Here is a 27,564-nt window from a genome sequence, read left to right as displayed (position 1 = left end):
ACAGTTTCCATGTGGCAAGAACTTGAAGGCGGTTTGGTGGGCAATCTGGCTTGGAGTTTCAGTCAAACTTTGGTTGGGGAAGCGGTCACCTTAAACCTTAAATGGGGCTGAAAGATGTCCCCCATGTGGGTCATGCACATGTCTGGCAAATTGGTGCTGGCCATATTGGTCGGAGGACTTCTTCTCCCCACGTGGGGCTCTGCACGGGGCTGCTTGGATGTCGTCACAACATGATAGCCATCCAAGAACCATGATGGAATCTGCGATGCCTTTTATGACTTAGCCTTAGAAGCAAAAAGCAGGATGATAGGACAAAATTGAAAGTATGGTTTTTGTTTTGTTTTGCCTTGTTTCACTTTTTTTCATCCTTAAGACTATTATTTGGCTGAGATTGAGGGTCAGAATATGATGGAATTCTTTTTCATGATTGGTTTCCTGATTTTCTGAGAATGTAGAGATAACCAGAAGCTCTTGGAATTATTAAAGGGAGTCCAGTGTAAACAGAGGTCTTTTGTGTTCGGGTGAGGGTACATGGCTCACACCTAGGAGATCCTGTCTGAGTCTAGGACCCAGAGAAGTTCTGGCAGTTGGAGGACTGGTTTCTCCAGAGACAGCACCACAAGCTAGAAGGTGATGCTCTTACTGAGGGGTGTGGGGATGTGGCTTCTCCAGTGGGTTCACAGGCAAGAGACTGAGGCAAGTGGGAGCACAAGCAGAAGAAGCCAATCGCAGGTGGTACAGAGTAGGTACTGCATCTGACAACTGATGGCACAGGAGAATGTCAGCACATGGGCGGAAGCCTTTTAGGATGTCTAGGGACACCTGGGTGTCCACTACTGGCGATCCAGCCAATGGTATTCTCAGCTATCACAACTTGTATGTAAAAACAGTATGGTCTTATTTATAGATGATTATTATTAACACATTGGCTATATTTTTCAAAATAAATCACAATCAGCATTTTCTAACCTTCAGGCAAAAAGAATATTAAGTGTTTTATTCTTTCACAAGACCATCCATGGCAAGCATTCAAACAAACTGTGGTTGAACCAAATAGTGCCATAGTATTTATTCCATTTGTCATTAGTAGAGCCAGTTTGGCAGAAAAAATCCCTATGTTTTTAATAACTCATGCAGGGTCCTTAGGTTGAAATTATATCTGTTCAAAATTTAGGCAACCTGTGACATTTTATTTTCATAAACTGTTTCCAGAATTAGAATCGTGAAAGCATCCAGACACCACAAAGCTGCCATTTGGTTTTAGACCATTTCTCAGTTTACAGGATAATGTTAAATGACATCAAAAAGGAGATATACTTGGGCTGGAATTACAGTTGAAAATGGGATTCTTGCCAGGAACTAGTAAACTATTAGAATCAAGGGTGATTAGAATGGAAATGAAGTAGCAGAGGCCTCAAGCACAGTCTCGCTGTGCATTTACACATCTCTTGGTAAGATGCTAATTCTCCGAAATGAGTCCCTCTTCCCCAGGTGCTTCTGTGGCTTTTGGATCCAGTGGCGGTCCCAGAAGGCAGGGGTATAAAACGGCTCCCTCATGCAAGGGTTGCATTGTTGGTTGAGATGATGGCATGCTAAAATATTTTAACTTGCTTAAGTTTCAGTAGCTTAGTTTTGGAGGAGCAGGTACCTATTTTCTAAGCAAGCTTTCTCCTTTCCCAGGCTCCAGTGGGATCCTGACTGCAGGGAAATGTTCACTTCTAATGAGAATAGTGATAAGAATGCAATTACAATTCCCCCCAGTCTACAAGTAAGGCTCATTGTGTAGTTTGAAAAAAGAAAGTGCTAAGTGCTTTGAAAAAAGAAAGGTATAGAAATGCTGAATACAACATAAAGTGCCAAGGTGCTCTGGGTAGGTAAAAAGTAACTAAAAGCAGACTGGAAAAGGCACCATAGGAAAGAAATCATGAATCCCATTTTAATTTCATTAAGAATGAAGGGGCCTGAATAGACACTTCTCCAAAGAGGACATACAGATGGTCAATAGATATATGAAAAGGTGCTCAACATCACTAATCATCAGAGAAATGCAAATTAAAATCACAATGAGATATCAGCTCACACCTGTCAGAAGGCCATCATCAATAAATCAACAAACAACAAGTGCTGGAGAGGATGTGGAGAAAGGGGAACCCTTTTGCACTGTTGGTGGGAATGCAGACTGGTGCAGCCACTGAGGAAAGCAGTATGGAGATATCTCAAAATATTAAAAATGGATCTGCCTTTTGACTCAGCAATTCCACTTCTGGAAAGATATCTGAAGGAACACAAAACACTAATTTGAAAGAACAAAAGCACCTCTATGTTCATTGCAGTGTTACTTTTAATCAGCAAGATATAGAAATAACCCAAGTGTCCATCAGTAGATGAGTGGATAAAACAACGATGGGACATTTACACAATGGAATATTACTCGGCTATAAAAAAGAAAACAAATTTACCCTTTGTGACAGTATGGGTGGACCTAGAGAACATTATGCTAAGTGAAATAAGCCAGTCAGGGAAAAAACAAGTACCATATGATTTTATTCATATGTGGAATCTAAGGAACAAACTGAACTAACAAGCAAAATAAAGACAGACTCATAGATAGAGAGCAGGATAACAGCTAAGGGTGAGGGGAGGTTAGGGGGTGGAGGGACTGAGCAACAAGGAAAAAGGACTCATGGACATGGACAACAGTGTGGTGATTGTGTGGGAGAGGGGGGTGTAAGGGGACTAAATGATAATGGAAAAAAATGCAAAAAAATTAAAAAAAAGAAGAAATAATTTTATTAAGAATGGCAAAGTGAAAGTAATGATTAATCATGCCAACTAATTATCATGTAGGATTACCATTTAAATATTATATTTACTGTATAAAAATGTTCCAATAGCCTTAACAAAAAAAATGTGAAATGTTGGTCCTCTCTAGATAGGCAGAGTAGTGCTGAATACTGTCCCCATAGCTTGGGAGTTAATTACCCAGCCGACTTACAAGCTCTGCCTTGCACACTTGAAAGCATCAGATAACTGACTCATAAGTCATAGCTGAGCTGAAACTTGGGAAAGCACTGAGCAAGACCTGAAACAATTATATTGAGCAAAAGGCTTCAATATTGGGGAAAAGATATCTGTGGGAGTTTGGGGAGGGGAAAAGCAAATAAATAGGAGAAAACCAAACTATTGAATAAAATTAGTTTTGAGAAGTTTGGTAGGAAATGGCTGAGTTTTAAAGTAATGTTTTAACCTCACCTCTTTTGATGATGCTTCTAAATGGCAAGGGACTGGACCTGATTTGTCGTTTCACTTTCTGTTTCAGTGTCTTATGTTTGGTGTGAAAGTTCTATGCTTTACCTCTATAATGTTCAAAAAATTTAAAGACAATGTCTATTGTTATTTGTTAAGGAAACAGACAAAAACATATGGATACATACTTTAAAAAGATTCTAATGCTACTGAGAAATTAAAGGAGCGAATGAGGGTCAAACATTGGGAAATAAATTTGTGTTTCATGTTTTTTCATCGCCTCTCTCTAGACCCCTTGGCAGCGAGAACAATTTGACTTTGCCTTATTTTGCTCACATGCAAAACAAACATAAAATGCCCAGTATTCAAAAAAGGGAAATCATTACAGGGTGAGCACACGTGCTTTGCCAATGCTGTGTACCAAGACCTCTCTAGTGGGGGGAATATCCTTGGGTGGTGAGGTGACGCTCCATTACAAAGGGATGGCTTGATCTAATTAGAAAGGCCCAATGTTATTGGTTAAGGGTGTATAACATGCTCTCTGCCTGCAATTTTCCATCTTTTTCATCTCATGGCACATGTAAACTAATCACTAGAATTCTGTGAAACAGCCAAAAAAATTTTTTTTTGTCCTCTGACAAAAAATATAGGTATAATTTTGATTCATTCACACCATATGGCTGTTAAGTTGGCTGTTGTAATTTTTTTAACTTGATAATTTAAAGGAAAAGAGGTCAGTGCCCCTGACTACATAGTCAGGTATTGCATGTTGTAAAAGTTCTTGTGACACACTAGTTAAAAATCGCTGCTCTATATATTTCTGTTTGACACATAGTAGGCACTTGATATACATCTATTGAAGAATTTCTCCAGCCTGAGCCTTTGATGAGGTTAGAGATAAACTTGATCTTTATAGCATGCAATGGACTCATATCTGAATGATTTATTAATCATTATTGTCACATAATAAAATTAATTTTAGGGAGGCTCTCATGAAGAATAACAAAATATAATTTATGGAAGATGTTTGTATTTCTTAAGGAAAAAGTTCCATCTAATTAGACAATATTATATTTTAAGATGTGGCCAAGAGGGGAGAGAAACAACCACATGATTGCAGTATGTGAATCATCTTTCATTCTTGTCACAGTATTGAACAGTCTTATTTCTCTTGAAGGGGTTCAGAATAGGCCTCCCCAAGATGTACGACTTTGGCATGTGAATTATTTTGAGCTGAAGGCAATTGAGACTCTGTAAGCTCCTGAGAAATTTTTACCTCTTCCTTGAAGGATTTAAATCAGGGGCCCTACCCATAATGAATTATCACTAGAAATAACCTTCTGTGACCAATCAGTAGGGCGGAAAAACTTCAAATTACTGAACGTCTGCTCTTCTTTTCATCCTAAAAATGACCTTCCTCTCCTCTGAAGCCCCTCCAAGGTGCCTCAGCTCAGAATCTATACCTTACTTTCCCTTTCTGACACTGAACCACTCACGTAGGTGGGGTCTTGGACTCTCTCATGCATGTGGGGTTCCATATGCACATGTGTAATTAAATTTGGTTATTTTCTCCTGTTACTCTGTCATGTAGACTCACTTGTTAGACTGGCCAAAAGAACCTGGAAGAATGGAGCAAAGTTGCTTTCATAGCCTTTTCCTCACATTATAAGAAATAATTAGAAATAGTAATTGTTTTTAGAGGAATTGCTTCTGTACAGAAGTTCTAGCCATTTAGGCAGACTGAGTCTTTTGCGAATTCATCATTTTCTGCTTTAGGGGAGGAAGTCTGTGATAGGCCACTGTGTCCCTCAACTCAATGGTAGTTTCCAATAAAGCATCTGAACTCTATAGTTTTAAGAGCAGCAGAAAGAAGTGCTGCCTGCTGTTGATGGCTAAGGTTGTTGTGCTACAGCTCTTATTTGCTGGGCAGTTTTATGGAAGGAAACTGATTTACAATCATCAAGGGAGAAAGGTCAATTTGTAGGATGTAGATTTACCATCCATCACTGCATTTTATAGCCTTGTTGTTGATTTTATTTCCCGATATCAAACTAGTCATTTTGGTCTTATTAAGGCTTTTCCTCAACTGATGTATTTTTCTGACATAAACAAGGGAGAGCTGCATATGTCAGAGAGTGTGTTCTTCCATTTCAGCTACATGAGGCAGGGCGAGCTGATTCCACTGTGAGTAATGAGGAAGTACTCATTCATGAACTTGGAGTGGTCTGACTTTGACATTGAAATACCCCTCTTCCTCTTCCTCCTCTTCTACCCCTTTCTACACCTCCTTCCACTCCCACCAATGTCAAGACTCTGAGCTAACCCATGGAACCAATAGGGCTGGATGCCACCAGGAATATGACACGAAGAAAGGCACTTTGGAAGAAGTAAGCTCACAGCTGACAGAGGCAAAACCACCGTTCTCCCTCAGACCTCAGATTTAACCTTGGCCTCCACAGAGTACAATAACCGTAGGAAATCTTCAAAGATCATTGCTTCCTGCCAAGAAACCCTAAGTAATTATATAAAGTCAAAACCATTTGCAACTTGTGTACAGATCACACTGCAGCTTATAGGATCATTAAATACAGTCTGGTAAATAGAACAGATATTACTGCACATATTAAAAATGCTCTATGTTAGCTATGATGTACTGGCTCTTAAATCATAATCTCAATGAGAATGTTATAAGCCGTATAAAATACTTTATAAGTAAGTCAGCTAGATGAGACACAGATCTAATTCCATGGTGAGCTGGATTGTTTTTGTTTAACCCGTCTCTCAAGCTCACGATGTCTGCATTGTCACACAGAGAATGCTGGACTCGACCTTTCTGTCCTAGTCAGTCTTTAGTTATAAGAAGTTAAGGCTTGTGTTTATTATTCTGTTCATCATTTATATTTCCAGGGCCTACCACAGTGCTTGGCATAATAAATATTTTCTTCAGAAATGAAATTTATTGGTAAAGAAAATGTGGTAAAATCGCTTTTTTTGCGGGCTCTCAAATTCTAGACAGGAGGTCTGCACGCATCCCCCAGATCTGGCTCTCCCTGACGCCACGTAGAGCTGTCACTTGTAGTCCACTTTATCCAAAACCAGTCTCTGAGTCTTCCTTCCCCTCTCCCTTCCTCACACCCCTGTATTCGTCCTGCTACTATGGACTCAGACACGGCCATGAGAACCTCATAGTCACATTTGACGTCTTTCTCCTTGCAAAATATGACTAGTCAATAAAAATGTTCTAGGAAGTTTTGTTTACAAATGTTTCTTGCATTCAGAATGTTACTTGATTTAGTCTTTTACCCATTTAGTATTTACTTGTTGGTTGATCTTCCCACTTTACCCTCTCTATTTTTATCCTTGTACTTCCTGTTCAAAAGCCATGAGTCCCTCACTATATTCTATTAGCAAAAGATGTGCTCCTTGGTCTGCACACAGGGTTCCCCCAGATGGGTCTCCAACACGTGGGCCAGTTTAACTCCAGTGGTCCCAAACACAACCCTTTGTCACTCTCTGTGCCTTCTCCTTCCTACCTGGGGCATGGCTTATGCTGGAGCCCCTGCCCTGACTACCCCAGCTGCTCCTGTTTATTCCAAGCTTTCCTGTACAGAACAATACGGCAGGTGGGTTGAGCCTGGGACAGCCAGGCCTCAGTTTACAATCCCAGATCTACTTGCTTAACATTTAACCTCTCTCCCTTTTAAAGTGAGTACATTTTCAAGTACTCTAGGTCATCCTGTACAACTGAATTCTAAGGGGTTTGACTTCTTCGGTTTTATAGCTCTTATCCTGAAACTTGGATAACAGTTGCCATAAAATGCAAGATGAAATTTTAGAAAATTAAATGTTATCAATACCACATTGTCAGTGGCAAAACACAGTCCCCTGATTTGCATTCTCTGGTGTCCCTTACACTCTTAGGGTGAAGATGGGTCCAGTATTGTCTCCTGCGTAGTCCTCCCTCCCCTTGGAGCCAGGGAGGACAGCTGTGTGAGCTCCCAGGGCTGCCTCACTCAGTGTGTAGGGCTGTCCTCTGCTGATACAAGACCCTCCTGGAGTCACTCCCATGGGCCAAGTTGCTCCCATGGGGACGCTATTAGCTACTACAATTAGCTGGTATGGTTAGCCATGGGGTGACTGCTCAGCATCTCTGTCATGTCCCTGCTGGTAGAGCCACCTGTCTCCAGTCCAATGGCTTTAATTGTCCCCATACAATGGGATTCACAGAGGAGTCTGTGAGATGTAATTGCTGTTCTTTTGGCAGAATTCTTGGTTCATGTCACAACCTGTGAAATGAAGGGTCTCTTTAAATAAGCTTCCACCCACTTGTCACTCAGCTACCTCTGGTTTTGAAAAGTGTCACTCAGCAAAAGGCTCAATGTAAAGGCCATTTACTGAGTAGCTGCTGACTTTTCTGTGACGGAGGGCAGTCAGTCCATCCCAAGGAAGGGGACAGTCCAGGGGACTGGCTGTTTGTTCCTGGTGATAAGATACCATGACTGGGCCCAGTACTGACACTGGCCCCCAGCTGACTCAGTAAACAGGTAGTTTTATTCATGATGGTGAGTACTCTGGTCCCCAGATGAAGGTGAATTATAAGTTACCTCTCAGATTTTTGTGTTTTGTGGGAATTGACATAAGGATGTTGATTTTCATTTTTGCCAAATAATGGAACATTAATAAAAATCTCCTATCTTGTGTTCTTTCATAAAACAGAAAAAACCTATAATCTTCACATTAAAAAAGATGTTATTAAATGGAATAGATTTAGCTTTATGATTTATATTTTTTTGAGTTCCCTGGGGCTGGATGAAATGGGGCTAGGAATTGGCTCTGGTCATGGGTCATGAGTTGGGGAACCACTATTATATGAACCTTGTTGAAGGTCCCCTTTCCATTCATCAGCTCTTGTACAGTTGAACAATTATTTATTGTCTTGTATTGTTCTCTAATGGTTTCATGTGTGAATATCTTCTCTTCCAATCAGACTGTAATGCTAGGTAAATAAAAGGTAATGAACAACTAATTATTTGAATTTTTTTTATGATACATACCGGTATGTTGTTTAGAGGACTGTCAGCTGTTCAAACACACATACACGTGTGTGTGTGTTTGCCTGTTTTGGAATTCTGCTGGAATCCTCAATTTACACAGGTGCATAAATGAAAAGTGCACCGTTTTGAAGAATTAAACAAGCTTTGTAAAATAAGAAAATAATCTTTTAGAGTTAATTCTTCATCTTTGCCTACATTTCCTAATGAGGCTGGAAAGATGAACTATATATTGAGTAGACGAGGCCCTGCATTTGAAGTATCTTTAAAGCCTCTCATCATTTTTGATGATTTAGTAATCATGTGGGGTATAAATGGTAGTTGAGATTCTCCTACAAAATATCAGAATTGTTTGCAATTTTCACATACTTTTTAATTTGAAAAAATCATAAAAGTTTCCTTAGAGTGACAGCTGAGCTTCAATATTTGTGACTTCCTAATTGCTCTAGCTGTTTAGAAAAAAAAACGAGTCCTGAAGTAAAATTTAAGTGGAAAAGATTAAAATTCAGAATTATGGACTTCTTTATTTGAATGAATGCTCACTTTTTGCAGGAAATTTTATGTGTCAGCCTTGGCTTCCCTATATTTGACAGTCCTTGAAAAAGTACTTAATTTCTTTCTCAAAAATATATGAACAGTTTTATTGTTTGAAAATAAGCCCTTTGGATCAGCACAACTCCCCCCACCCCCCAGCCCCTCAATTTTACTCTACTTTTGACTATAAGCCAAGCACACACCATCCGTGTTACAAAGGAACATTTTCCAGCTGTCATTTTCCTGATTAGTAAATTCTGTCAACAACCATCTGTTGAGTGCCTACCAAGCCTTGTTCTACGTGCTGGGGGTACAGGACAGTGGTACCCTTATATATATTATGCTTTGTCCTGTATGTACATATACTCTATGGCTTTTCTTAGGCACATCCAAAGTGCAGTTTGGTGCTATTATTGAGTAAACCGATGGCTACTTGAACACAGGCACTGTGATGCTGTAACACAGACCTGGTAACCATGGCAGCTGTGAGTGAGTAACCCAGGGTGGCGTGTTGAGGGTGGGAGGGAGTTGGGTGAGGGTGGAGGGGTTAGCATATACAGTGTAGACAAAATGGACTGCACTAGATTTCATCACTGTACTTAAGACGATGCACAATTTAAAACTTATAAATTGTTTGTTTCTGGAATTTTCCATTTAATGTTTTCCAACTATGGTTGACCATGAGTAACTGAAACATTGGAAAATGCAACCATGGATAAGGGGGGGGGAACTGCTGTAGCAAAAAAACAGAGAAAAGCCTCTGCCTTTGTGTGGTTGATATTCTAATGAATCCTGATGAACTAGTATATATTTTTAAAAAGCTTGTTATGTGAGTTTATTGAGCTTTATATAAAAGACTCAGATATTTATGCATTGTAGCCTAACTAGTAAAGGAACCAAGATGAATAATTCAGGATTTGATTCCTAGGGCAGCATTGTGCAAAGGGGGTGTGGGAAACACCCTTTCAGCAGATTTGGCATCTGAGCAGTAACAGGTGCATACTGTGGTGAGTAAAACTAATGCAGCTACGAAGAAAGCACCACAGAAATGGTCAGGATTGTTTTCAGAAGGCCGTGTGACTATGTCCTCCCAGACATGTATGGAAACAGTCCGAAAGGCTGAAGGGAAAATCATCCTTGCCTTTGATCTAAGACAAAGGACTTCAAAACAATACCTGAACAAGAAAGTTGGACTTGGCCAATTTTGGAGGTTTGAGGCTGGGATCAAACTTTAGGCGGAGCTGGTCCTAGTCGCAAGTGAGAAGGCAGAGCTGGGCATTCACCTTTCCCCATCTCCTATCACCCCTTTCTCCCCATGACTTGTGATGTCTCCTGTTCTGATCCAGGTGGGAGGAGCAAGTACTGGACCTTCCCTCCAAAGGCCTGAGCTTAAACTCCTCCTCTGTTATTTATCCTTCATGTGAGTAGGAACAAAGCACTTCGTTAAGCCTCAGTTTTCTCATCTACCACATAAAGATAAGAATACCAACCTCAGAAAGTAATCGTGATGATTAAATAAACTGTACGTGAAAGTGCTGTGAAACGATTAACAACAAGAATTAGCATAATAGCTAATATGTCCTTAAGGATTGACAATGAAGTGCTGAGAAACACAGAAAATCTATACACTAAAGCCTGGAAATGGAATGGCAAGTGGTGGAAATTTTATTTCAGTGAGGTGTTTCTGTCAGACTGTGTCTTAAATTATACCACGTGTGAGGCTCCTTCCTCTGCCAGCAAAAAGCCTGATGAAGCCCAGTTTGCCCAGATCCCCAGTTACTCACTCTTGCCAGGCTGGTTCCCGATGGAACTTTATATGGGACGTACTTCCTGTAGATATGGCCAACTCTAGAACATGGAACATCGAACATTTCTCCTCCACACATCCAAACCTAAAGAGAGGAAGTTTAAATGTATGAAAAAAGACCCCAGAAAATTTCATACAAAAAAGGAATTATCAGTAAGATTCAAAAACATCTTAAAAATCTCTTCAAGTCTCAAAATGAATAATTTCTGTTTATTATAAGTGGGTAAACAAGAAAGAAAACCATATTTAAAAAAACCCAGATTCATAAAAGTATAGAACCAAAATACTAGCATAAAAATCTAATTGCCACAGACATCTCGGCATTATTTTTATTCCAGTAGAATTTTATCATAAGTATTACATTGAACTGTAATTTAATGCCTAGACATCTTATTTCTATAGATATTTGTTCTGACACTCTTGTGAAATCATTTGAAGAACTAACATTAGAATTTAAATGTCAATTAAAAAAATTTAAATGATAAAAAATGGAATTTCTAAAATAGATGAATAAATTAAGGAACACAGATGTATCCATACTTGAAGTTACATCTAGATTCTGAAATTTTCAGTAAAGCTCATCTTAAAAATCATAGTTGTGTTCTAATTTCCCCCACCATTGATTTTTTCTTAGGCAGAGAAAATAATTGCTTAGTAATGTGGACACAGGAAATATTACACTCGGGGTATGTGTTAAAATGCTGTACTTATATATAGTAACAAAAATTAATTGGTTATATTTTATCATGACCACCTACTTAGACACACACTTAATCATGGTTTTATATATAACAGACTGCTTGGTATAGAAGGACAAATTATCAAAACAAAAGTCCAGGCTTCATATAGGCTAGATTTTTAGCTATTTTCATTTTAAGAAAAAGATTAAAAAGAGTTAGCTACTATAATGGTTAGTTTTATGTGTCAGCCTCACTATAGTATCTAGGTATTTGGTCAAACATTATTCTTGATGTTTCTATAAGGGTGTTTTGTTTTTTTTTTGAATACGATTAACATTTAAATTGGTGGAGTTTGAGTAAAGCAGATTACCCTACATAATGGGGATGGATCTCATCTAATTAGTTCAGGGACTTAATAAAAAAATACTAACCCTCCCAAAACAAGAAGGAATTCTGTTAGCTGTCTGCCTGGATTGGAGCTGTAGCTTTTCTTTGAGTCTTCAACCTGCTGGGTCTACCTTACAGGTTTTGGACTTACAAACACTTCTCAATCGTGTGAGCTGATTAACTAAAATAAATCTCTCTCTCTTTGTGTACACATCTTGTTGGCTCTGTTTCTCTGGAGAACCCTGACTAATACAGATGCATAGATTGTTTTAAAGTATAACACTGAAAGGAAGAAAGAGAAATGTTTACAGCTTAATTTATAGTTGCTTCCAATTTCTTTTGTTAAGAGAAATGACACCCCATGTAGCACTGGTGAACAAATAGTAATTAGAGTGAATGAAGTCCAAGGGGAAGGCAATTCCATTGTTAAAACAATACCCAGTTGCTCTAAATGAGTTCAGGACTACTCATGGTATCAATTTTAACTTGATGGGGTATTTATTAATGTTTTGGATCAAAACATCAGAAGCATGTGTGATATGAAGCCTACCACAATCTCCAATGAATCAAAATTCATGTCTTCTATAGACTACGTACTCCTAGTTCTTAAAATTATTCCCATCAGAAGTTTTTCTTTATATACAAGTCAAACTCAGGAACTCATGTCCAGATTTTTTTAATGCTAAATTCAGTGTTAAAAGAACTGTAGAATCCCAGCATTCGTTACTTCATATTGTCATTATGATCACTTAAAACACAAATCTGAGTATTCATGCCTCCATTTAAAATCCTTTGGGGGTTTTCTATTGCTGTTAGGGTAAAGTTTCAACTCCTCCATAAAAGTTTCCAAGGCTGTCTGTTATCTGGCCTTTGATTATATGTCTCTCAATTACCCTCTCCTGTCCCTACCCGCTGCCCTTCCTGGGCTATTTTTAATTCCTTACAAGGCACTAAATTTCTCTCCCCAAGGCTGGCTGCTATAAATTTTTCTCTCTAAAGAAATTCTCCCATCCCTATTTTCCCCTACCCTTCTTTCCTCTCCTTTTTCCTCTTTATTTTCCAGATTTCAGCTTCACCATCACAACTGAGCCCCTAGATTTGGTTAGGACTTCTACTTTCTACTCTTCTGTCATCACATACTTCTTTTTCACATAATTCACTGAGTCAACAAATAAACAGTGGGTGCTTTGCTTGGCCTTGTTCACCATGCTGGACCTGTGATGTATGACCACTTCAAAGTTCTGAGCACATGGAGCTTTCTTTGAAGTGGAGACTTAGGACAATTGCAATAAAGCAATTTATTTGTGTTTGCGTAGTGATTTGTGTGGTGTTTTTCTCCCCTCACTAGGCTATAATTTCCATGACTATTTTATTCATTATTATATCTTCAGCTGCTAGAGATATTCAATAAAAATTTGCTGAGTAGCTGATATGATCACCTCTTGTTTCAACTATACTTATATTACCACTTATGTAAGCATTTTATGGCCCTTCCAATGAATGTAATGGTGCTTCTTACAACCTCAGGGCCAACTTGCTTTTCACCATAAGCACACCAAATCAATTGTTCCTAACTGTAGAGTTGTTCTGGTTTCTATACCACAGATATCAGCATGCATATCTTTATTTTTTTCAGTCTTACAATAACAATGCCTATTTCATCCTGACACATTAGAGCAGCAACTTTCAAATGGTGTTCCACAAGAATTTTTAAAACACGCAATACTTGACTGTTTAGTTAGGGCACTGACTTCTTTTCCCTTAGATCATCAAATAAAAAAGTGACAACAGCCAACACAAGAGTTGTCTGGTGTGAATGAATCAAAATATACCTACTTTTTTGTCAATAGGCAAAAAATATATTTGTGTGTGTCCTGCAGAATATTACTAATTAGTTTATGTGTGCCATGAGATGAAAAAGGTTGAAAATCGCTGCACTAGAGAGGCATGTGTAGGTAATAATGTGGGAACCTTGTTCCTTTGGAAAACACATCTATTGTGGCGTTTATCAAATCCTATATTTATTCTAAAAGATGTGCTTCATATTTTTAAAAGATTTCTTGTCAGTATAATGTGATTATATTCTAAAAAATGTCTATGGCATTGTTGTACTTAAATATTCCGTTCTTGGAGAAATGTCTTAGATTTATAAATAATGTGTCTTATTTTGACAACATAAATATTTTAAAGCAATGTTATCTTATCCATGATTGAGCACAAAGAATTTTTTTCCATAATGTAGTTCAAATTGACTAAATAATTGAATGCTTTGCTTTATTTTTTAAATCACTTTCATTATCAGCCATACACTGGAATTTAGACATAGAGAATGTTAAATTGAATGGAATCATACAATTATCCCGGTCACACAGAATATGAAATTATGCTCAGTAGGAAATTGATTGTCAGGAGGGTAATAAGGAAACATTATTATCAGGTATAAGATGAAACACAATATACTATATGTAAACAATCTAAATTCTCAAAAAAAATTATTAATGTATTCATTTGCAAAATCTGCTGTCTCTAATTTTATTTCCTACTTTATACTCTTTTCTCTGCTTAAGCTATTATGTGATCTTTTCTGTTCTTCCAACATGCCAGTTATTCCCCCACCTCAGGGCATTTGTACTGACTGTTCCCTCTATCTGGGATTCTCTTCCAGACACATGGCAAACTTCCCCATCTCCTTCAAGTCCGAGCTCCAAGTCCTTTTGCCCCAAATACCATCTCATCCTGCACTTAGTTCTCATCACCCTACTTTGAAAAACATAAGACTAGTTTTCTTTTCAGGAGAAAAAAATAGAAAAGTTTATTTTGACCTTTCCTGACTTCCTTTTCTATTTGTTGATTGGCGAATACTAAACACAGACATTGGGCAATGTACCTACAGTCTTTATTGAAGATATGATAGTTTCTAATCTCAGGGAAAAGCTCTGGTTTCTTAAGCTATTTGCATGGGATTTTTTTCCAAAGTAAGAAATGCTGTTTTATGTCAGTATAGAAGATATCATGCCCAATCTATTTTGCATTTAAGGAGCTTCAAGAGGTCTGGGTGGGGAATAGCAGGGCTTCAGAGGATGTTGCTCAGATGATCACTACTTTTACGATGCAGTGTTTATATTGCAGCAACTCTAAGCAGCCTTAAAAACAGTGATTCTGAAACAGTGATTAGTGTGGAGCCCAGAACAGAAAAACAATACATCACTTTTTGGTTTATTTGGAACATTAAATCTTGGGAAGGGAAGAATGCATTTAAACATTTTAATAGTACTTCTTTAGGTAAAATACTATAGTTAAGGATATACTCCCTCATTTTCCTTCATTATTCTACAGTTTAGAAGGTGCATTAGAGGAAAAGTGTTTGCTTTTTACCATTATTTCCATATGTCTCCAGATTTTGTATCTAATTGCTTAAATTTCTGGATTCACCATCTGCTAAAAATAAATAATTAAAAAAAACCCTTTTGTTTATGAGAGAAGGTGAAGGGATTAGCCAAAGAACACATATGCATAATTCATAGATGCAGACAACAGTGGGAAGGGTGGGTGGGGAATGCGTGCAGGCAGGCAAAAGGGGGGAAAATAGGGACATTTATAATAGAGTCAACAACAAAATTTAAAAAAAAATAAAAGCTTTAAAAAATTGGCTTTCTGTAATGGAACCACACTTCCATTCTTTAGGGAAATCCGCAAATGGGATTCTCCTTTGCTCCTGAGTAGGGCTGTCAATCATACCCCCTTCCTACTGGCAGGAGCCAGGAACATGACTCAGGCCAGTCTAATGAAGTCTTCCTTTGTAGTTTCATCAGATCAAAATGACCTTTCTGTGGGTAAAGCAGGAAATAAAAGCCTGAGGGTGGAAGGCGAGTCTGTCAGGGGAGTGAAGGGGACTCAGAGAGAGGCAGGGGAAGACACACAGAGAAAGGGTCCTGGTAGCATCTGGGGCCTGTTTCCAGGCCTCCCTGAGCCTCACTCACTTCCCTGACTTTTTCACAGTTGTGCATGTGAGTTCCTGTGCAATTTCCCCTTTCCTCTATGTTAGGCAATCGGGTTTCTATCTTCCAGTAAGCCAAAGAATCCACATTAAAAAAACCCTCTTTTTTTGAACAGTGAGGGTTTGACTGTCTAGGAGCACAAAAGTGCGCTTTGAAATAAGCACAGCAGTCAAAACTACTCAGCTGAATACCATTATGACAAAAACTAGGGAAGTGAAGGGTTTTTGAAGCTCCAGTTGATAGTCAATTATTAATATTTTTAGCAATATTCAGTACAAAGAAACTTCATCCAAATAAAGAAATGGGAGCACTTTTAAAGGTTCATAATGGCATTTACATTTATTTTTTATCTTGAGAAGTTGGTACACTTTCATGTTGTAGAATAATGGAAAGAACACTTTGGACCAGGGTTTGAATTGGGAAAGTTACTGCCTTTTATGCATCTCATTTTCTTTCTTTCTTTTTCTTTTCTTTTTTTTTTTTTTGACATCTCACTTTCATCTTCTGAAAAGGTGTAGAAATGTGTCTCCTTCACAAGGTGGTTGTAATGCGCATAGCACTCAAACATGGCACATAATAGGTGCTCAAGAACGGTGGCCGCATGGACGCCGTTAGTGGACAACTTTCAGTTTCTGGTATGTTGGGGGCTATATGGAGTGGTTATTGTATATTCACGTGTTGACCTCTATGAGAGGGGTCAGGTCTTATGACAACAGGCAAGTTTGTGAATGTATGTGGGCGTGGGGTGGGGGAGGTAAGGATTGTATCCTCAACTGTTGCTCTCACAGTTTGAGGAGCAGGAGGGAGTTGTGGGCCTTGTCTATTGTGGGTTGTTGACCTTGACATAGAATGTGAAAATCAAATCCTTAGACCGCTACAGTTGATGTGTGTATATACTCCGAGGCTTTCTATGGTATTGTCATTGAGATATGGGTGAAGGGCTTGAGGATTGTATGGAGGGTTTTTTTTTTTTTTGTAACTTTCTATACAATTTTGAGATGGGGGCAAGCTGACTTGCTTTATATAAATTTACACACCAGAAGCATTAGAATAATTGCATTATATTTCATTTTTCTTGTAAGAAAAAATAGCAACTAGAAAAATATAAAAATTTGAAAACAATCTCAATATTGGAAAAAAGATTTCAATAGGAAGTCACATTGACCTTAATACAGATACTGAATGCTGCATAAATTGTTATATCTTGCTCACTTTACAACTATCTATAAAAACTCCCATAAAATTAAACAGGGAATTAGGAAAATGTCATCAGACATAAAGGAAGTAACTACTGGGAGGGATTCAGACTTGCCGCTAGGCTTATGTCTAACGGACATAAAATTTAACTTGAAAATGCTCTGTTACACCTGAGGTACCTTTTGTTGGGTAATTGAAATGAATCTCAGACTGGCTGGTGAGACATTTAGCAGCTGTTTCTGTTTATCTTTAAGTTTCTGAATGAGTTTAGAGTCATTTTAATATTTTCTTTGGAAGATCAATTCTGGGCATGTTGAATTAAAATGGTTATTTTTATGTCACCTAGGCTAAATATTGCAGGGGAAAGAACCCATAGGAACAACTTCAGATATTTCCTTGTGTATATGAATGGGGTGCCATAAAAAGGCTCCCGTCACATTTCAGATACAAATTCAACTACCCTTGGAGGTACTGTGCATGCTCGAAAGTTAGAAGGGGTCTCTAATAAAGCTGTCTCAGAAAAGCAATGAGAAGGTATATAAAATATTTTAGAACCATTCTTGGCATAAAAAGGATTGCTAATGAGCACATTTTATAAGGCTGAATTTATTTCTAATGAAACCATTTGTATAAACTATCATGATAGTTTATAGAGAGATGGTGAAAGGGAAAAAGAGTCTACTTGTAAAATGAGGTTGAGCTGTCTTTTTGGGAGGCAAATAAACTATTTTAGAAGTGTGAATTAAACACTCTGTGAGGTTTTTGTATTTTCAGACAACTATGGAGAAGGTGGGAAATGCTTATGAATTAAAGCTTGTTATTCTGTTTATCTGTTTTGCCTTATGAACTAGAAGCACTTTGTCTGGCTCCCACTCACTCCAAATTTCATGTTACCACTATTGGGATTGCATTAAATTTATGAGGATGCTTAGGGAGAATTATCTTCTTTATGAATTTTCATGCCTTTTTGTGTGTCCCTCAGTAGCATTATAACTGCTCTTCATGAGGTCTAGGATATTTCTTAAGTTTATTCCTAGTTGTTTTTTTTCCCTACTATTGTAAATGGTGTCTTCTTTTGGGGTTGTTGTTTGTGGCTATTACTTTCTACATATTTACCCCCCTACCACCCCACACCCACACAAACATTTTACCCAGGCAACTTACTCAATTCCTTATTGTTTATAGTAGTTTCTCTGTATTATACAGGTAGGTATATGGTGATATTATTTGCAATTAATGGAAACTTTTCCTCCTCCTTTCCAGTGTTTATATCTTATATTGCCTTTTGAGTAATTAAATTACCTATTACCTCCAGAATAATATTAAATAGTAATTTCATGGAAAAATCATACTTTTCTTATTAAGCTAGCTGGTTTTTGAGTTGATAGCCACTATACAAATGCATAGCAATATTTAATTTAATTTAATTAATTTTTTAAAAGATTTTATTTATTTATTTTTAGACAGAGGGGAGGGGAAGGAGAAAGAGAGGGAGAGAAACATCAATGTGTGGTTGCCTCTCATGTGCCCCATTGGGGACCTAGCCTGCCACCCAGGTATGTGCCCTGACTGGGAATCAAACCAGTGACCGTTTGGTTTGCATGCTGGTGCTCAATCCACTGAGCCACACCAGCCAGGAGCATAGTAATATTTTAATCATGATAAGTATTAAATATTCTGTTCAAAACAAATTGCAGTTTACCAAAATGCCTTTATATTACCTATGGAGGTGACTGTAACCTTTCAAATGTATTATTATTATTTTTAAAAGATTTTATTTATTTATTTTTAGAGAGAGAAGGAGAGAAACATCAATGTGTGGTTGCCTCTCACGCGCCCTGTACTGGGGCCACACCTGCAACCCAGCCATGTGCCCTGACTGGGAATCCAACTGGTGACCCTTTGGTTTGCAGCCCACGCTCAATCCACTGAGCTACACCAACCGTGGCTTCAAATGTATTATTAAGGTGAATTACATTAATATGTTATGTTACATAGTTCAATACTGAAACATATCCATGGCAGCTGCACTTATTTTGGTGTATTAGTCTTTGAAAAGTTGTTCAACTGTGTAATCTTTTATTATTTTTTTAATCTTAGTATTTACAAGTAAAATATGTCTGTATTTTTGAAATCTTGTGCTATCTTGGCCAGAATTTGCTATTAATATTATGCTAGTTTTATGACCAATTCGAAAGGTTTCTTTCTTTTCTGACATTAGAGGTGCAAAGGAGATGGGATACTCTCCTTTGTGCTGCTTCTAGTATGACCTTGGCTTCAGGGGCAGTATCTGTTTCTTCTTCATTGTATCCTGACTGCTGCACTATCTTTTTTACCGACTTGCCTTGTCTTTTGATGTTTTGCCTAATCTCATAAAGTTCAGCATTTCATATTATTTTATAGACTCAATGACTTTATTTATATTTTCAAAAAATTTCTAGCCATATGTAGCAACATTGTTTTGGTGAGTTTTCTTCATTTTTCCTGGTCCATTCTTCTTGTTTCTTGTAGTATTTTTCTGTGCTACTTCCTTTAAAAAATTATTATTATTCACCTTTGAATAGATTGAATTATTCTTCCAATTATTCACCCCATGACACAAAATTTGTGTATAATTGAATCAGTTCAGCCTTTTATTTATCTGCATCCAGTAAGGATTGGCTGTTGCAAGGCTGCTTTTGATATTGAGTATCTTCCCTCTAATCTGCCTCACTAATAGGCTGCTTCCTGCACATATGGCTGGTCTGGGCAATACCTCTTTTGGAACTGTCCCCAACCTCCCATTTGCTGCTTCTCTTGTGTACTAAACTCAATCCAGGGAAGCTCTGGCCATCAGCAATAGCACATGTTGCTATTATTTCAAACATGTGATTGTGGTTTTTCCACTTAGGTTGTGCCAATTACTTGGAAATGGAGATATGCTGACTTCAAGTGAAAGTTGTAGCTGGGATTGTTCCGTCTTCCCATCCCTTGTTGTGACATCATCTGAATTTACCTTCACTGCATTGATAACCTTCTTTATATATTGTGGATGGGGGGTGAGATCTACAGTAATTTGTCAAAGATTCCGGGTTTGGTTTTATTGTTGTTGTTGTTCCTCTTTCTTGATGGCCATGTACCTTATAGGAAAACTTTGAATTTAACTAATTTTGTGGGCTTACTAGTTTTGGTTTTCCAAGTCACAATAAATAAAATCCAAGTTTGTTCTTGAGAAGCTCCACAGTGAGGATAAGCTCTAGAATATTTGGTTTCCTGAGCAATGACAATCCTAGATTGATGAATCTTTTCTCATTTGATTAGGAACTGAACATTCTGTATTCAATGATTAGTCCCTGTTGTGTATATTCAATTCTTTTTGAATAATCAGTGCATTTTGAAGATAGTACAATTTAAATTTTACATTAAATCATAACAAGAGTTGTCAGCCTTCATATTTAATAAAAATCAGATAGGAAGAAACTACATGTCCTTTTTAAAGTAGTTTCGTGAAAGTGACAGTAGTCACTTTTTCACCAAGGGGAAAAAAACCCCTCTATTTTTCCAGCTAAGGGAAATTAGGCTAATGGTTTTGAGAGCAAACCTGAATTCTAATTGTCACTTTGATATTAAGGAAGTAAAAAGCCTTTTACTTATAAAATAGAAATTATATTTTTACCTTGCATTAGTGTTGCGTGAGATAAGAAATTAAATTCAATGGTCTTTAAGTGCTAACTCATTACTTGTTCTTGTTAAGGGACTAGATAATATTATTACCACCAGAGGAAGAAGAGAATGCCCAGAACTTTGGGACACAGCTTCATGTAAAGATTTTATAAGTCATAAAGGAGTAGAAATTATAATTCATAAGTGGATAGAAAACAATCTGTGTAATAAAATCGCAGATTTACTTGAGTCCCTTTAAGCTATACAGGCTTAATTGTGTGTGGCAGGACTATAACTTGAAACATTCATTTTGTTATGCTCAACATGTTTTCCATCTTCTATTTTTACTCCAGAAGCATTTTCTTTTCCAGCCACACCAAAGTAGAAGCAAATATTCAAAGAAACCCAGGGACTTATTTTAGCACTGATTTCTTTTTTTCACTTTAGAGACTACACAAGATTGGGCCTGGGGGAAGGGAAAAGATGCAACAACTCAACAGTGAGGAAGGGAAATGGTCTGTAGGACCAGGGTGCAGAGGGGAAGAGACACCACAGCTGACTGCCCCCAGACTCATCACGCTAGACGCTGGCCATTCAAAACCCATGGGCACCTACCTGTCAGCCTGCTGACAAAGGTCAGGCAACTGGGACCCCTGGGTAGGGATGAAGCCCAGGAGGGGCAGCCACACCTAGACCTGATCCTGAATGAGGGGGAAATTTGCCTCCTTGACAACATACCAGTGAACTGCCTCTGAGGTTTTCCTGTCTCTCCCTAGACAGAAGGTTTTTGACAGCGAGGACCGATCTCTGTTCAACCAATTTAATGTATTAACCATTACTCTCTATTCCTTCTGTAAACATATTGAATTGCGTTCACATTATGGTGAACCCTTGCTGAATACAGGCTATGTTAGAGACAGTTGGAATTTTTTGTCCACAATAGTTAAGTTACATGATTACTTCAAAGGCAGTGAGTTCATTTCTTTCCAAATGTGATTATGCTAGTTTTTAAAAAATGGTAATTATGTAATTTAATTAAACACCACTTAAACTGATGAAATACGGTTATAAAAAGAGGAGGAATTTTTGGTCATGTCAAAACTAAGTAGTTAGAAAGGTTTGAGTTGTTAAAAAATTGCTGTCAAATTAGATGTGGGCAAAGTAACAATAAAAGTTTAGGTAAAAATCATTAAAAATTCAGAAGGATTCTATTACTGCATTAAGATAGGTTCTTATTCTGATTTAAAAGAACCCAAACCAGAACTCACAGAGAATGCAGTATGGGTGTGGTTTATGCTCCCCGACTTTAGTGAAGCTGGTGGACCCTCACATAGAGGGACTCTCCTGCATTAGAAAATTGGTGACTAAAAGTACATTTGCCTGTTTTACTTTAGAGGAAATTCTTAATGTAGATTTTGGCTTGAATTGCTCTTTATTTCTAATGGGTGAAATATTCATCTCAATTTTACTTGATCCAATGGCTTCTACGGGGCTCCCTCTGCTTTTTTTGTGCAGAATCTTGCTTGCATGGTTCATGGACTCATGGTGAAGGTTGCTGATTAAGATTTGTAGAGAGGATAAACAAATTTCTCAGCAATAGAACAAAGTCTGACTGGTTAGTTAAAATCACTGCAATAGCTAAACACAGGAATCAAAGTATAAATTCCTATGTTCTGGGATGTAAAGGGAGACACTGTTTAAATTGGTTTGCAGTGTAGATTGAGACAGGTAGGTGAGGGAGGTAATTGATGGAAAGTTTCATGGTGTATGATTCAGTCTGTTCATTTGATCTGTGTGGTCATTAGGAGCAACTGTGAACTTGTAGGAGGAGAGAATAAAGCAACGCAGGGAATAAATGGATGAAATGTGGAGATAGATTGAGAGAAGAGAAAGAGTAGAGAAAGGGAGTGTAACAAAGAGGCTACTGTATATATCCCAAGTTATTACTTTGTGTATGGAAACAAAATATATTCCAAACAATACTGAGGACATGTAATGGTGGCAAATTAATTCTCAAGCTGCTACTTGAGAGTAAGCTCCTTCACCGTGAGAATTTTCTTACATTTATCTTTGAATCTCAAGAGCTTAGCCCAGAATTGGCACATTGTAGTCAAATAAATGTCTGTTGAATGACCTAATGACTGAAGCACTGAAAGATTGTGAGACATAAGTCAAAGTTTCCTTAAATGTCTGAACATTAAGCTCAATGCATGGGAAGGACAACGGCACAAAACAAAGGTGATTGTGATGTGTTATAATTCACTAAGAGTGGTTTTTGAAATAGGCTGTGTGGAGCTGCCAGGTTTGGTAGACTCACTCTAGGACATCTGGTCCCACATTAATCTCATCTGGAGCCAAGAACAATTCTCTACAGCTAAGGTTGGTGACCAAGAACTCTTCCTAGACTATAAAATGGCCCAAGAAATATTGGATCATTTGGAACCATACTGATAAGGTCCTGGGGCTGAAGAAGGGCAACCCAAACCAAATTTAAGGCTCTTCTACCCAGACCTAAACTTTATGTTCTGTGCCAGAGAATTCTGTGCAATAGAGTCAGTCAGTCCATGGGCTTCATTCTAAATTTTGTGGTGCCTGATTAGTGTTTTTTCCTCACTTTTATTTTCTGAGAAGAGCTTTCAGCAATCGAAGGACAGATCTTTTGACAATGCTAACATTTAGACTTCGATCTTTGGAGAATGGATATGAAAACACACTCTGGAAAATCAGAGACTCAATGATTTTAACATGATTTCAGCAACTTAAATGGTACACAGTACTTGAAGATGTGGGTTGTCTCTTTTATGCCACACTGTGTGGTCTGCATTGGTTTCCTTTTTGTTTCCCGGTGCCCTTCCAAATTGAGTACCTGGACCAATGCCTGACACAAATTAGATGCGCAATAAAAGCTTGTTGACTGACTGACTAAATGCTCCTTTCTACTCCCAAACAGTTGCTGGCCGACTTAGCAACATTTGGAGGACAGCTGGGCAATTCTGGGCCGTCTAGGACTTCAGATTCACATTGAACCATACTAACAACTGGGCATGGTGCAGATAGATCATTTTCTGGAGAGATCTTTTCCTTAACTGACCCTTGAAAATTACACTGTGTTGGCTTTTATGGTATGGCATTAAATTTACTCATCTAATTAGATGTTAGAAAAAGGAAGGGAAGATTTTTAGAGAGAAAAAGAATTGAGGAGCACTTTTAACCAAATACTGTTTGAACCCAAACTAAGCCCTTTATATAAAGCAGAGCTTTCTGCAAATACTTTTACACGGCAATGGAATCTTGTCATCAATCGTGGTGCAATGATTCTTTGGTTGAAAAGTAAACGACTAGCAAAGATGTCTGATAATGACCCTAGATAGAAATCTTTTGAGTTAGAGCTTTTAAGTTCTAGCCTTCAAATACTTTCTATATTATGGTGTGAGATACACGAGTGAACTCACAGTTACCCATACATGTGTCCCAAAGCTTAAGTGCTGACCAGTGTATATCTTGAAGTGTTTTATACCGTAAAATTAATCGCAATTTATGGCATATGTCCAAAAATGCAGACATTTGATTTTTCTCTTTTATTTTAAATGGTATCATGTAATATCACTTAACCCAGATATTGTATATAATTCTTTTGATTCTTTTCACACAGAGAAAATTCTTCTTACTTCAGTGAAAGTTCTACTAAGCCTGTTTAAGTTTGTCCTCCTCATGTTGCAAATGCTAATAAGGAGGGACAGGAACCCCAAGGTCATCACACAATAGTGAGAAGAATGAAGGGATATGTCTAAAATGGGACCCCGTATGAAATGACATAGCTGTCACCGAAGAAGCTGTCTTTCCAACCAAACAACCTAGGGCAATTTAGTCCTGAACTCCCAGCGCTGTTGCCATGGTTTCTAGACAAAGTCGACAGCGCTGCATTCCAATTATATCTGTCAGAATGACAGATAACTAAAATATTGAAAATGGGGTAATAAAATCTCAGGTCACCCAGAAGAGATGCGACAGATACGAGTGACAGAGAAGTGAGAGATGCACGTTTATGTTGGTTCAGAGAATCCCTTTATGATTTCAAATACAAATGCATATTCTGCAAACTCTCGTGCCGTTCAATAGCAATTTTATCCACCATTCAGTTCATTATTCAAAACCAGGCATCTCCAGCTTAATAGAAATGTTCTTAATAATATTTTAAACTTAAAGAATTCATGAATTAAGAAAATTTAAGAAAAAATTTTCCTGAGCTGTGAAAATAAAAAGAATCCCTTGAATTCTGATGATAGTGCAAATACAGCAATGCTATTTTTATTGTTCATGCTTCCAGTTGAAGGCATTATTGTAAACTTGGCACCCAGCTTTAGGCCGTACCTGCTGACCAGCGGTATTTTGCCAGGGGCAGCAGGAAGTTTATTGCTTTGCTATTAGACTACAATGGAGACACTTGCTTCTGGTCAATGAGAGGAACAATTAGGTAGAGATCAGTGAATTTTAGAAGGGCGTTGGTAGACATGACTTGGGTGTCAGAGAATTTCAGGTTCCTGCATCTCTGCAAGTAAGCAGAAATGGAGCATTTTAATCCCTAAGTGGCACTGGGTAGTTTATTCAATCTTTAAAAGTTAAAAATAATTTAATCTAAAATCTTTAAAACTTAAAATCTGTTTCTTCATCAGTAAATAGAATAATAACTACGTCTCAGAGTAGTGATTCCAAATTAGACAATGCGTATAAAACACCTCAGCATCTCATTCATACCACAGGTAAAGGTAGTAGATGCTATTTCTAAAATTATTACTCTATTATTATTACCTCCTGTCATATATAATGTGACAACTGTGCATCTATAACAGAGAAACCCAAATGACACTGGTAAGTGCAAGGATTTGAAACCATGTATTTATAAAAAGGTTAAGAAAAACAGTAGCTTATATGTGACATTAGATGTGTCTGGAAGATGGTAAAAGAAAGCACTAATTTGATAAATGGTATTTCAAGGATTATCAGCAGCATAGTGAGATGGAAAATTCTAGATGTCTTGAAGCTTCAATCATGCTTCCTGAGCCACCCTTTGTGGATATTTATTTTGTGACACTTTGGGGACAGCATATCATTTCTGTTAACACATTGAGTATAGCTGTTACAATTCTATAAAAATCATTTTTTATCATTTTTATATATCAATTCAAAAAGTTTACCTAGATTCCTAAGTTTGACTTATAGTACATTCAGAATACATTTTTTTTTTGCCCAGCAAGAATTGATTTGATTTCACAATGGAAATAATTAGGGAAACCTGATTTATTGTACTTAGTAAGAGATTTCTATATGGTAAATCTTGTAAGACTCAATGTTTCTTCTACATAAATAGGAACAATGATAATGTAAAAAAATGTGTTTTTTTTCTGGTTTGAGACTGCTTTTAGGGAAAAAAAATCTTTTGTAGGTTGGGAGTACAATCTTTTGCACAGTTTATTTTGCTCTGTTTATACAGTCTTCGCATGTTGTGGTAAAGTTATTTCAATAAAACCCTAAAATTTGATATTCTACCACAAACATATATGTGATCAAGTACACAATTTTACTGAGTGTTTATGGTCAAAGCAAGTAGAGACCTGAGCAATTGCAGATAAAAATGATTAAAAGTGTTTGCTTATTTTGCAATTACATAAAAATAGCTTTCATTTGTGATTCATCATTTAAAATACTCTTCTGTTATTGAAATTTTGGAATAACTGGTTATGATAAAAATGTACAATGCTATTTCTAGAACAAATAGAAAGGGCAAAAGCTCCAATAAATTTGATTTCTTTCATCTTCATTCTTCTACTTATATTTTCTAAGCGCTTCAGAAAGAACACACTTGTCAGGAAGCAGTGGGTCTAAGGGCAAACCAAGTTTCCCCCCTGCAAGTAGGATCTTGAATTATTTCTATTATGTAATTTTTTTAATTGCGTGGCTACGTCTCACTGAAACATCAGAAGGAAGTAGTTTCTCTCACCCGAAAGCTGACTTGGGAAGGCGACAGGTCTATTTTCATCCTGTCATCTCACAAAACAAAATAACAACATTCCATCAGGCTCGTCAAAATTCTGTAGACATAGCGTGAAGAGGGTCTTGGTGGCTTACCTTAAAAGAGATTTCATACTGTTCTCCTCCCCAGATTTCTAAACCTGGATCATAGCCACCTAACTCCCAAAACCATTTTCGATTCACAGCAAAGAGACCTCCAGCCATAACAGGAGACCTGGAAATGAATAAAATAATCTTTAAAGGACGGTGAACATCAAGGGCAATGGTGTTTTGTTTGAAAAAAAAGGAAGCAAATTCAAGATTTTTTCAGTGGTCAACTGCATGGAGTTTTTTAGCACCGGTTTTCGGTTAAGTAGTTGTAAGGTTCTCATACGGTCTGTAGTTGTTCTTGGAATTCTCACGAGCTTTAAACTTGGCAGTTCAGGTTGTAACGCCACTAATGCCCTGTAGAGGCACACTTGCACCCTAGGTTTATCTTTAGAGAGACATACCTGATTATTAGTGACTGATATATTGAGAAATATCACTCAGTTTTATGGTTTTTCCTCAAAGTGAAAGGGATATTATCCTGTCAGACAGATAAAAGTTTAGAAATTGCTGCTGTAGACAGTATCTTTGATTACATCACTCAGTACACATTCACCAAGCATCTGTCATTTGTAGGTCATGTCCATTTTGCAGACTATCAGATGGACAGCTGGACTATAACAACCAACCAGAATTAGTTAATTAATATGCCAAAGCTGGAATTTAAACGAGGTCTTTTCAGTTGAATTATATTATTTTTTTAGGCTTTCTCTACCTTTCTAAGAGATACTTCTTTTGGTAAAAAAAAATAATTTTGTTCAATATTCCATTTCTGCTAGGATGCATTGTATACATATTGCTATATAATAAAATAATTTAAAATAATTGGGCCTAACTCTAAGAACTTTTAGTTCAAATGTAGTTCTTGTTTTTTGAGAGCTCACCATGAGCTGGGCTCTTGGCGA

General features: G+C 37.5%; 1 protein-coding gene and 1 long non-coding RNA gene across 2 annotated transcripts in view; one reads left to right on the top strand and one right to left on the bottom strand.

Moving 5' to 3' along the window:
* GALNTL6 (polypeptide N-acetylgalactosaminyltransferase like 6) overlaps window positions 1-27,564 on the bottom strand; it is an 850,890-nt gene that overhangs the window by 59,674 nt on the left and 763,652 nt on the right. The window contains exons 8-9 of the mRNA XM_024569059.3: window positions 26,669-26,786; window positions 10,616-10,723 (exon numbers count right to left, since the gene is read on the bottom strand). Coding sequence (XP_024424827.2) covers window positions 10,616-10,723; window positions 26,669-26,786 — 226 coding nt within the window. The remainder of the gene's footprint in view (window positions 1-10,615; window positions 10,724-26,668; window positions 26,787-27,564) is intronic.
* Window positions 1-27,564, top strand: part of LOC128779329 (uncharacterized) — a 66,916-nt gene that overhangs the window by 31,437 nt on the left and 7,915 nt on the right. The window lies entirely within an intron of this gene.

This window comes from Desmodus rotundus, chromosome 9 (assembly GCF_022682495.2).
Source record: "Desmodus rotundus isolate HL8 chromosome 9, HLdesRot8A.1, whole genome shotgun sequence".
Lineage (NCBI taxonomy): Eukaryota > Metazoa > Chordata > Mammalia > Chiroptera > Phyllostomidae > Desmodus > Desmodus rotundus.
The sequence above is the reverse complement of the archived record's forward strand: the minus strand, read 5'-3'. Positions and strand labels throughout refer to the sequence as shown.